This window comes from Talpa europaea (assembly GCF_964194135.1).
Source record: "Talpa europaea genome assembly, chromosome: 9".
NCBI classification, from domain to species: domain Eukaryota; kingdom Metazoa; phylum Chordata; class Mammalia; order Eulipotyphla; family Talpidae; genus Talpa; species Talpa europaea.
Window position 1 is genome coordinate 35,527,536 of NC_140076.1, and position 12,358 is coordinate 35,539,893.

The window sequence follows — 12,358 nt, forward strand, 5'->3', positions numbered from 1 at the left end:
ATGTATTATTAATTTCCCTAGCACTTCTTGCTGGGGTGACGTTTTTAGCCAACTAAGCAGAATGTAGCACAGTAAATAAGAAGAAACTCATTTCCAGACAATTAGCCTTGCAGAAAAATAAGTTGGTTAATGGAAGGCATGATGATTACAAATTTTACCTAAATAAACAGGGTATCTTAATGGTAACTCTTCAAGCTAAGTAAACAGATTGGGGTGGTAATGTCCTAAGCAATACTTAAATGTAACTGTTTAATAAATTGGTAAATTACTCATTTCATCTTAGAACAAAATGGTAATACTGTAGTAATAACCTAGTATATATTCCGTAAATATGAAGCATTATCACTTTAGCTCTGTAGAAATCACCACAGTGATATGTCAGCATTGATCTAAAACTGCAGCATTTTATCTCAAGTTTATTACCCATTTTTGAGAATCGCTGAGATTTTCAGAGCATAATGGCAATAAAAGAAGAATTTAAAAAGCGCTTTAATGTGCATAAGTTAATCAGAGGTATCCTCGGGGGGAAAAGGAAATTTGGTAAAACATGAATTATAAGCATCATTTAAACTTACTTTGGACACTAGAGATAATAAATGGCACCATAATTTAGAAATAGCTTTTAACATCAATGACGGTAAGTACCACTTTACTGTTCATAAGAATTGCAGAGCAATGGTGCTGAGGCCAATTTTATTAGCCATTTTTTTCTTTATAAAAGCAATCCAGCCCTTTCCACAACTGAGGAGACAGGAACAAGAGTTACGTGCTAATATGCAAAATGCATTTAAGTTTTTTGAAATAGAGAATAATAAATTGTGCCAAAAGATAGAGTCTGGAGACAAATGAATGATCATTTAAAAAGAATAAGGCACTCTCAGAGTTTACATATTTGGGGAAACTTGATAAAAAAAAAAGCCAACAAATTGTTCATACATTTTCCCATTTGCTATAGCATGCGGGTGTACTTTCAAATCCAAGAGATGAAACCATAAATCCCAGCGATTGGGAGATGCTGCAACAGAAATATATTTTTGTAAATTGTCACCATTGACAAAGTCATCTTTAAGCTATATAGGAAGGGCAGGTTCAATTCTCTCTTCAGGGTGTCTGAGCAACCTTCCTGTGGGGAAGCCTCCGACTCTGACCTCTCCTTACCGCGCACAGCTGGCCAGGGTGGGGTTGCTGGTAGTCAGGTGGTTCCAGCCGGGCAGCTCAAGCTGTGGTTCCAAGGGTTGCCAGGACTGGAAGAACCACCTACTAAGTGCTCAGTGCACTGAGCATGACAAGCCCTGGGAGAAGCTTGTCTGGTGCACATACGGCCAGGTTGGCAAAACCCCGGCTTGATATGGAAGAAACAAATCCAAGTCATCAGCCCAGACCCTGCCTTTCAGAATTTAGTAACTTCAGGTTCAAGGCCTTTTGCTCTTCACTTGATGGATTTGAGGACATACGAAACAACCAATCTTGTTTGATCTTTAACTCTGAGATGCAAATGAGTAACATTTATTTTTGAACAATGGCTTTTGGATATGAACTGTATAAAAGACATAGGGTCCTCATCAAAATAGCTCCTGCTAGAGGTAAGTGGGGAAAAACCCCAGTAGTGCAGCAGAAAGAGGAGAAGATGAAGGAGTGGGGAGCAGCTCCCGGTACTTACAGGCCAGCAAGCTTCTGTCCACCTCAACCCTGGATTATCTGTGGTCATCCTACTTCCAGACACTTCGTCACCACCTGCTCCCTAGACGTCACTAACATTCCCTCCCTCCGAGAGAGCCACGAAATACTGAGTTTGCCTGGCCTCATGGGAGGAGACCCATTTTGTGTGAAATCAACCCCATCCAAAATCATGTCTGCACCTCAACTTAGGTGGAGGACCTCAATATTCAAAACAGATTGGAGTATCTTGGTCTGTTAGATTGAAAATAGTTGTATTTGTACACCTGTGTGACTTTGCATACTTTAAAGTCATCAAGCCTTAATTTCCTCATCTGTGAAATGGAGTTTTGAAACTGTTTTATGAGATTGCTGTGGATACTGAATGAGAAAATATACATGGTGTTTGGAGTGGCTCAGCATGTGGCGGACACTCAGGACCTATTAGGTTTCTTTCACTCTGGAGCCAGATTATCTGGATTACCATCCATACCAAGTGCGTTCCCTAAATCTCAGATTTCTCATCTTCAAAATGGGAATCTACTAGCTGGGTTTGTTTTAAGGTTTCAATGAGATTTTATGTAAAGTGTTTAGTCCACTGCCCACAGCAGATGTCCTAGAAATGCTACTTATTGCTATTCTTATTTAATAAACAGCAACTGAGCAGTTTTGCTGTGCCAAACATCAGCCACCAAAGTAAACTGGAGCCCCAAAGGCAGCAGAGTACCCAATTACTCTTCCTTAGGATATTCTAGATTTTCAACAAGCATTTCTAGAAGATTCTCTATAAGGAAGGCATCTTACAGTCTGAGGTGAATCAAGGCTCTAAATGCTGACATAACTGGGTTTGAATTCTAGCTCCACCACTTATGGTCTAACCATGAGCAAGCCACTCACTTCTCTGCATTTGTTTCCTTCTATGAAGTGAACAAGAGTAGTATTTATCTTGTGAAAATTCATCTACCACTAATAATAAAAATAGTAAATGTATTATGGGGTTTATGGTGCGTCAGGCTCCTGGTGAAGTGCTTAATGGATTGTGTCATTTAATCCTCAGACAACTCTGTGAGGAAGATTTATCATTACAGAATATAGACAACAACAACAGGCTCAGAGAGGCATAGTGACTTGTCCAAGGCCACACAGCTGGTAAGTGGCAAAGCTGGGATCTTACCCTAGTTCTATTAAAAGGTATGTGTGACATTTTGGTTTTGGTAGCAAACCACATGTAAGTGCCATCTTCCTTCCCTTATCTGAGAGGCGTCAGGGTCCAGCATAGAGCGCTAACCCATGACTCATCACCACCCACAAGGGCTCACTCAGCCTACTGGCTAGCCTGGGTTTGTGAAGAAGGCAGTAAAAGACCCCCAAGCTCTTAGCTAAAGCACAAGACCCAGCATCTTCCCACTACCTTTGGGGGGACTCAAACGAGAAATAACGGGATAATAATGGTAATAACAGCAACAGTAATAATGCAAATACAACCTGGGATGTTCTGGTTTGTGTCTGAAGCTGTTCAGATGGGGCAGAATTCCTTCTGGTGCTCACAAGCAGATATGGACGTTAATAGCAAGGAAGTTGGAGGGTCTGCAGTTGGTAAGAGCCTTTGAACTACAGCCCTTGGGTTAAAGTCCTGGCATCAGAGTGAACTTGGGGATGCTGAGTCACTTCTTTGAGCCTCAGTTTCCCCCTTTGAGAAATGGGGCTTATGGTACAATAGTACCTATCCCTTGGAGAGGATTTTAAGAGATTATAAATAGTCTCTCTCCAGGAAGGTAGCAGCTGGTGCCTGGTTACTGTGCTGTGTTCACCCTGGAAGGGCAGGCAGGTGACCTTATATCTGAGGGAGGTCTGGGTGTCCACCAGTTCCTGCTCAGAGGGACCTTCTAATGTACCACTTTGAAACTGTAGACCTTAAAAAGGGACTCCCTCCTAGGGCCTTCTCTCCACACATGCCCCCCTTAGTCCTAATACTTCCTAGGAACAAAAGTGTCCCAGCTGTGGTGGCCCAGACAGCAGATGCCAGTGCGCTTCTGCTTAGCATTCTGGGTATTCACTCGGGCCCCGGCGGAGCCCAACGTCATCTTCTCCAGCCCTGTGTGCCATGGGCCTTGCCCTTCAATACCCCTGAGGGCCGACTACCCAAAAGGGTGGGGTTGTTTCCAAGAACGCCAGGTTGTTTCACTGCAGGCCACGTCTACATTGGGTTGGCTAGAGGAAGCAGTGGATTTTTCCTGGATGGGGAATGAAGGGATAAGGGGTGCCGCTGGCATCCCAGGTTCCAGGCCTTCGAGAATTTCAGCGCGTCCCTGATAAATCCATCGATCAATAGGGTTTGAGAGCAAAGCCAATGCATTCCAGGTAGCGGGCCAGCGCGAGAGGCTCGGGGAGTCTGGAGGCTTTTAAAGCCAATCTAAGACTGTTACTCCACTGGAAGGTTTGGCTTCTTCCAAATCGGGGGAGTCTGGGTCAGCACAAATTTCTCTAATGATCTCAAGGCCGGTGGAGCTTTTCCAGACTGCGATCTGTGGTCGGGTCGGGACATCGCCCTGCTGGGGCCCCAGTTACAGGCCGGCTGACGGGCGCTGGTGTCTACAGCCCAGTGAAGGCCAAGGTGACCCTGAGCGGGTGTCCTATGCTTTCTGCTCCCCAACTTCCTTATTTGTAGACTGGGAAGGCAGGACATTTTGGGGGATCCATGGAATGGTGGGAGGTGCATCCCCCTCCCATCTAATGTTCTGTTCAAATGTGTTTGTTCTCCTATCCCACCTCCTCACCACACAAATTGGGAACGCTGGGCGCAGGGCTTAATACCTAGCTCATTAATTGGCAGCTGGTCTGACAATGACAAGGACGACTTTGTCGGATCATTTCAACCGAAGTGGCCACGATCTCGGGGTAAAATGTCTCATCGGAACAAACCAGGCACGCCCAGAGATGACTTCACCACGGTCTCCACCGTCACCGCAGGAGAACTGGCCACAGTGGGGTACACTGCCCATTTCTGCCCTTTCTTCCAAAAGAGTAACACCCCTGATGAGAGCTCTACCTCATTAGAAGGTGTTTAATTAGATTTCTTGTCTATTAATATATTTTAAAAATGCTTTTAGTCTCATAATAAATTGCTAACCAGCTGAACCATATCGCACAGATTTCCCTGGAAGAATCCTTCAGGACTATGCAGCCCTGGTTTTACAGATGCGGAAAGCAGTGCGCAGAGCCAAAGGCACTCGCTCAGGGCCACAGAGCAAGGGAGTGACCTAGCGAGTGGAGCCCCCCAGGCGGGGCACCACCGAAGCGAAGGGCATAGGAGTGGCTGGAAGGAAAGCGCGTAGCCCCTTGGCAACTGCGCTAGACTCTTTCGAGTGTCTGAACCCAGAAAGTGCGCAACTGGGTCTGGGCGTCTCTGGAGACTATCCCAGCAGAGCGAATGCTTGGAAAGGTGGGGGCCTGGCCGGGAACCGGCGCATCTCGCACGAGGAAAGCGGCTGGCGGTGTGGAGACAGCTCCGCTACTCCGGGACACAGGCCCGCGCGTAGGTGCCTCGGCCGGCGTGGGTTTTTAATCGCGCCTTGGCAGAGATTGGGCTTTCGGCGAATGTTCCGGGAACCTTCTGCGTCGTGGCAACCTAGTCCAGGTTGCGGGGCGGGAGGCGAGGGGATGGACGAAGCCGCTCTCAGAAACCCCAAACCCGAGCGCGCCTAACCAGCAGAGGCTCGCCGCTGACTGCAGTGCAGGCTGCCGCCGTCCTGCCTTTGGCGGGGGGTCCTGCCTTTTGGCGGGGGTTTCGGGACAAACTCGCCGGGTGGGAGGGGAGTCATGGGTGAGGGGGTGTTGCGGTTTCCCGGACAAACGGGGCAGCAGAGACGGGTCTCTCCACTGAGCCGGGGGCGCCCACGGATAGTTCTCTGGGCTCCTGCAAGATCAGCAAACACCCCCACGCGCGCCAACCTGGGCGCCCGTTGGAACTTGAAGCCGGAGCCCACCGCCCAAGCCCGAGCCGGAAGGCCCTTCCGTTGCGCTGAGATCCGGGGCCCGGTGAGACGCTGGCTCCCCGTGCTCCCTAGGCCGCCCCTCGTCCCTCTCTAGGCAAAGAAAGTCTTCCTTTCCTCCCAAATGTTAGAGTGCGCTGAATCGGGGAGCGAGAGGGCTGCCCGCTTCAGCCCGCCTACCCAGAACTATTTTCTGAACTTCTTTCGTTTTTCCAAACCGCAAAGGGTGGGAGGGGAATCCAAACCTCGCACAGACGCTGTGCGGGTCAGGGTAACCCACACGCAGCGAGCAAAGCTCTCGGCCCAGGCCGGCGCTGCACAGAGAGCAGCTGAAGGGGAACTAGTGCCCCTTGAGAAAGCAGGAAACCTGCCCCACAGTTCCCTCCGCCCTTAGTCCGGCGTCTGATCCGGCGGGGTCCGCATTAAATCCCCCAGCCGCTGCGGAGGCTCCCGGAATAGCTGAGCGCGGACTCACTCTGGACTCCCGGGGTTGGCAGCCTCCTCGCGGACGCCGGCGGGGACTTAAGCCGGCCTGTCTGCTGGTAGAACCCCGAAACCCCGAGACCAGTCCTCCCCCACTGCGAGGCTGCCTTTTGCTTCACTGTCCTGCATCTGTGAAATGGGTGCGGCTCTAGACGCTGGAGGCTAGAAAAGGCCACGGGGAGGGGCGGCGAGGCAAGGTACCCCGGCCCTAGCTGAGAAGCCGGCGGCTTCGCTTCCTCCATCCCCTCCACCGTAGGGTTGGGCGTCCACACCTCCCCGCCTGCCTTTGGAGCCCCCTTTGCTTCAGGGAGGGGTTTAAGGTGGGGCCTAACGTTGGGAGAGGATCTGGAATGGGGCGCCCGTGTAGACCTCCCAGCCTACTTCAGATTCTTCCCCCTAAATACGCCCTAAGGGCATCTGCCTGACCCTGACATTTACGCGCCCAGGCTCTGAGGTTCTGCTTCACAGTCCACCTGGGGGGGACGCCGGGAGCTGTGCCCGGTGTTGGAGGTTCTTTGGCCTCCCGTCCTGCGCAGCTACAGTGGAAATGGCAACTTCCAGGCGTCGGGAGTAGGGGGCGAGACAACGGCAGCCCCTCGCATTTCTGGACACTAGCTCCCACCCGCTGGGGGCGCCCACACTTATTTGGATGGGCGTGGACGAAAGATGGTCACAAGCGGCCCCCACAAGTGGGCTCAGTCTTCCAACTCAGAGAGACTCCTAGCCCATCTGACCGGGCAAACTTGGTTGGGACAAAGCGTTACAGAGAGGGTAAGTGCTGAGCCCCCAAAGGCCGCAGCGAGACCAGGTCCCTGTCCTGTGCCTGCTTGAGCGCCCACCCCAGAGGGCTTCTCGGCTAGAGACCTTTTTAATACACACGGAGGCACTAGAGAGAAAGATAAAGACCTGTGTATACCAAGGAGGCCCAAGAATCGAGAATCACCCTGACAAAACGACAAAGTAATTTAGAAAAAAAAAAAAAACTCACTAAGCCTTATCATGAAGAAATAGAATAAACGTGAGGAAAATTGAAAGGCAATGAAAATTGAAAAGCCCGAGGAAGGAGCTTCTTAGCCAGCAAAGGGCCAACACTTCCTATCTCGAGGAGGACGGCTTTTAACAGGCTTTTTATCCGGGGAAAATAGAAGCATTTGGGGAAAACACCCGCAGAAGAGACCCCAAGCTTCAGAGTCATCCTAGTCCTTTTCTGGGGTTGTCTATAAATCCCCAGGCGCTCAGATTCATGTCAGTAGGGATAGGAGGCTGAAGCGCTCGCTGTGTCCTGGACACCCGCCCCTTCCTCAAGCCCAGCCAGTGCGCAATCAATCCGCAGCCCGGGTCCAACGAAAGAGCGCGAGCACCCAGTGTGGCGCCGAGCCGGGGGAGGCAGAGGGGGTGAAGCTGGGGGGGATGCTGTGTGGACACTTGGGACAGCCGCTGACCGGCCAGCCTCAAGGAGCCACTGGGAGCCCAGCCTGGAGGCGGCATGCGGGGAGTAGGGAGGAGACAGGAGACAAGACAGACGACATGAGACAGACGACATGAGAGTCAGAAATTGAGAGAGGAAGAGGGAAGAGAGGATAAGACAAGGAAAGATAGAGTCAGAGAAACTAAACAGAGTACGAACTACAGAGAAACACAAAGCAGAAAAGAAAAGAAATACAAATAGAGCAACACGGTGATCAAGATAAACAAATAGAAAACAGAACATCGCAGAGAAAGAAAGGTGAAGACCAGAAATAAAAGCTTCTGAAGACCAAAAGGGAGAATGTGCAAAGGACAAGTATCTAGGAGCAGGAGGAAATGTTGAGAGACGCTTCGAGTGTATAATTCCTGGAAGGGCCCCTGGCTACGGCTCCCAAGATCCCGAAACTTCCAACTTTTGTGCGGAGGTAAAGCTGCGTGAACCGGGTCACGCTGCTTTCACACCTGGCCTGGGGACTGCGGGCTTTCCAAGCTACCCGCCCCTTCCTGTCCATCCACGCAGTCCAGGCTGCAATGACGTCACGTGACGTCACGTTCCACCTGAGCTCCCAGGCCAACCCCCAAAGGACGCGGGCGTCTGAGGGTTGCGCAGTGCGCTGACTCCCCAGACGCGGGACGCCCCCGGGGGTCTGCCGCGCAGCCGGCTCCCAGTCGCTGACATGCCGGCGAAGCCAGGTCCGCGGGCCGGGCCCAGGGCCTCCTTGAGGCCTCGCCTGAAAAGGGGAGCACAGAGTGGGTTGGGGTTGTGTGTGCGGGGGCCGGAGCGTGGCTCCGCGTTCCAAGACGCTCGAGGTCGCCGAGCCTCCTACTCCGTCTGTAGGTTTGACCTAGTGACGGCCTCAATAGCCGCCCAAATAGGGCCTTTCGCTCCCAGATCTCGGCGCTGGCTCTCGACTTCTGGGCCTAGAGCGCCTGTCCCAGATCCACCCCACCCCGCGGCGCCCTGACTGCGGGCGAGCAGCACGCACTGACCTGCACCGCGGATCCTCCGCGGGACCCCGGGCCGGGGTTCGAGCTGAGGCGAGTACCACGAAGCTTGGAGAAGTGGGCGCGCCCGGCACAGCGCCGCTCGGCCTCCACCGGCGTAGGGGTGGGGCGCAGGGCAGGGGTTCACCGAGCATTATTGGAACGAAAACGAAATAAAAGCGGCGTTAAGTGAAATAGCTAACTTTTTTTATTAAATAAAACGAATTAAATAAAAGGAACGGAAAAGGAGAGGAGTGTACCCCGCCTAAACTCAGGGTACCCCAGCCCCTGGCGCTTCCCCCAACCGCCTGGTCGACCGACCCTCCTCCAGCGGCCCCCGCGGGGAAGCAGGTGGCCGGATTCTAAAGAAAAAAGCCAAAACTTTTATTATTTACACGTTTGGGCAAAAGTACAAAGTATAATACAGGCGCCCGGCCCGGGGGGTGCGGGCGAGGGGCGGAGAAACGTAAGGCGCTTTCTTTGTCAGGCCCAGGCCTGGGGCGGGACGGGGTGCGGGACGGGGGCTCGGATTGTGCAGCCGCGCGGAGCCCGGGCCCAGCCCCCATCCGCGGCCGGCTGGGATGCAGCCGCGCCCCGGGGCCCGCTCGAGCTTGGCGGCCCCTCCCCTCTCGGCCTCGGTTCCCCCCAGCCCGGCTGGGGCCCGAGGCGCCTCGCCAGGTGGGGGCGGCGATCCTTGGCGACAGTGCGCGCTGGTGGCTCACACCAGAGAGGTGACGGCGGGGACCTTGGAGCTGTCCTCTTCCCAGGGCTGCAGATTCTGCAGAGCGAAAAGCGACGAGTTGTGCAGACAGAGCGGGTCAGGCTGGATGGAGTCGTTGAGGCTCTTTTGGAAGGCGTCGTGTTGCAGCTGCAGCATGAGCCGGCTCGCCTGCTGCCGCTCCGCCTCCCGCTCCTCCGCCGTCTGCCGCCTGCACCGGGGGAGGGAGAGGGACAGCACCGTCATGCACCCGGCGCGCGGGGCCGCCGGCGGGGGCCCGGCCCTCCCAGGAGCCGAGAGGCCAGCCGGGAGCCTCGGGGCGCGAGGCCCGTCTGCCTCCCGGCCGGCGCCGTGCGCCCGAGGCCCGGGCGCCCAGGGAGCGGGGTGGGATTGTTTGTTTTTGTTGTGAACAGGGCGGTCGCCGGGAGGGGACTCTGCCCGCCGCCCACCTGCGCGCCGGGTATTGTGGCATCGCCAACAAAAAAGATTGTTTTCTTCTGCCGTATAACAAGGGCAGAGCGCGGGTGTAACCGACTGGGCCCTGCGGGCACCGGCATCTCTGGGTCCGCGCTGGGCGGGCTGGCTCTGCACCACCCTCGCGCGGCCCCCGGACGCGACCATCTCGTCCACTTCTCCCAGGCCCCGCCTCGAACCCCGCTTCCAGGGATCGCTTCGTCGTTCGCGGGTTGGATGGAAACAAGCACCGGGTGAAAACGGGCTGGAGTTGGGCTGGAGAGCTAGAGAGCGAGCCCGGCCCGACGCTGATGGTGGGAAATTTGAGAGGGCGAGCCCGGAGCCAGAGCCGCAGGGACAGTGGAAAAGCGCCAGGACGGGGTGAGGCGGGGAGCGGGCTGGCGAGAGGAGACCGAGCGGGCGCAGGAGGTGGAGTGGAGCAGGGGAGAGTTGGAGAGGGTCAGGAGAGCGGCTCGGGGCTGGGGATGGAGCAGAAGCCCGGGCTCGGGAGAGAAGCACAGGTCCGTGGGACGCAGAGAGACACAACTGGGGCGGGAAAAGGGGACCCCTGGGCCCCGGGAGGAAGAGCAGGGGGTGGCACTAGGGCGGGGAGTGCGATGCCGCGGCGCGGGGAGAAGTGGAGCTCGGGTGTTAGGTGACAGGGCCGGGCCTCTCACCGCCACTTGGTCCTCCGATTTTGGAACCAGGTCTTGACCTGCGCGTCCGTCATTTTGAGGGACTTGGCGAGCGCCGCCCTCTCGGCCGAAGCCAGGTACTTCTGGCGGTGGAAGCGCTTTTCCAGCTCGCATATCTGCACGCGAGAAAAGGACGTGCGCGGCTTCTTACGCTTGGGCGGTGTCCGATTCTGGTAGGGGTGGCCGATGCGCCGGGTCACGGTGAAGGGCGTGAGCGCCGCTGCCGCTGCGGAGACACAGGAGGCTCCCTGAAGCCCAAGCCCGCTCCACTGCGGCTCAGGCCCCAGGCGCACCCCGTGGCGCCCCGTGGGGCGCAGAGTGCTCCGCTGTTTCATTGGTCCCGCGCGACCCCAGCGGCACCAAAGCGGGCTGTGAGGTGCTCTCCCCTTTCCCCTGGGCACAGGTGCATTTCCCCTAAACTCCGCTACCCGTCCCCCGCCCCACCCCCAGCCCCACACACACGGTTTCCCGGACCCCTGGGCGCGAAGGCCTCTGTCGCGCTTGGATCTCAGGAATCGTTTCCGAGCGTGGGGCACTTAGGGCGCGGCGCTCTGGCCCGGAGCGGGCTGAGGCCCGGTGCCAGGTCACCCTCCCTGCTCACCTGTGAATCGGTCTTTCACGAAGCGGCGGCTGCTTTCCATCCAGGGGAAATTGAGGCCACCTAGGCTGGAGACCGTGGGCACGGAGGGCATGGCGGGCAGCGCGCTCGGCAGAGGCGGCGGCACGGCCCCGGGCAGCGGCCTGTGCGCCGGCACCCGGATCACGCCGGCGGGAGCCAGGCTCAGGTTGACACTGTAAGATCCCGCGTCCTCGAAGGGCGCGCCGAGGCCGGCGAAAGAGGCGGGCAGAGACGGGTAGGTGGCTCCCGGACGTCCCCCGGGGGGCCCTCCCAGGTAGCTGGCGCCGTCGGGGCCCCGCGGGGCTGGTGCGCTGTCCTGGTCCGGGCTGTTGAGGATCTGGTCGATGCCGAAGCTGATGGGCTCGTGCGGGTGCGGGGTCTGCGCGCTGGCGGGCGCCTCCATCCTGGGCGGGCGGAAGGGCTGGGCTGGGCTGGGCGGGGAGGCGGCAGGGTCCCGGTTACGGCGCGGCCATGGAGCGCCCGGCGCCTCTCGTCGCACTGAAACTTTGCCAAGAGTGCGCGGGCCCGACAGGCTCTGTGTCATCTTTCTTGAACCGAACCTGGAGTTTCCGCTGCTAATTCCTCTCCCGCCGCAGCCATTGGCTGCGATCAACAAGCCTCTCTCCTCCCATTGGCTCCCGGCTTTCAATAAAGGCCTAATTCATGGAAATAGGAGCTTAGGGACTGTTCCAAGGTGACATCATTTTAACAAACGAACAATAGGTCAAATTTATTAGCCGGGATAATGGGCGGCGGATATTAGCGCCCGAACCGCAGCCTCCCAAACCCGAAATCTAACGAAGCCGCAATTAGCAGACGCTCCCCGCTCCTCCCCGGCCCCGGTCGCTTCCCGGCTGCCGCGCGGGGCCAACAGGGCGCTCGGCTTGCGAAATTGTCCCTTGCTGAGGGTTTTTTCGATTTCTTCCAAATTTTTTTCATCTGAGCAAAAAGCAAACCCTATGAATCCTTTCGATTACCGTGGAGTTGCAGCCCTGAGCGATCCTGAGGCATCCAGGGAAGCGTCTTGGACACTGTCGCCGCGGGAGCAACGAAAGGGGCGCACCTTGGGGCGCAAGCTCTGCGCTCCCTGCGCGCGGGGTGAGGGGAGCACCGTAGCGCGTTCTGAGCTCGCGAGGACTCCGACCCGCATGGGGAGAATTCGCCCCTACCCGGGCTTCGGCCGCACTGCCAAGGCCACTTTGGAGACACTCCCTGACTTGCTCCAGGCTGACTGAGGCGTGACTCGCAGGTGCCCACGCGTGGCGGTCCCGGCTGGGCTAAGGACTCGGGG

General features: G+C 56.0%; 1 protein-coding gene across 1 annotated transcript; it reads right to left on the reverse strand.

Moving 5' to 3' along the window:
• Positions 1-9,300: 9,300 nt before the first annotated feature.
• Positions 9,301-11,611, reverse strand: TLX3 (T cell leukemia homeobox 3; the record flags this gene model as incomplete). Its single annotated transcript, XM_084242769.1, has 3 exons — positions 9,301-9,511; positions 10,431-10,674; positions 11,050-11,611. The coding sequence occupies 3 exons, from the start codon at positions 11,609-11,611 to the stop codon at positions 9,301-9,303; spliced, it is 1,017 nt and encodes a 338-aa protein (XP_084098895.1).
• Positions 11,612-12,358: the final 747 nt, after the last annotated feature.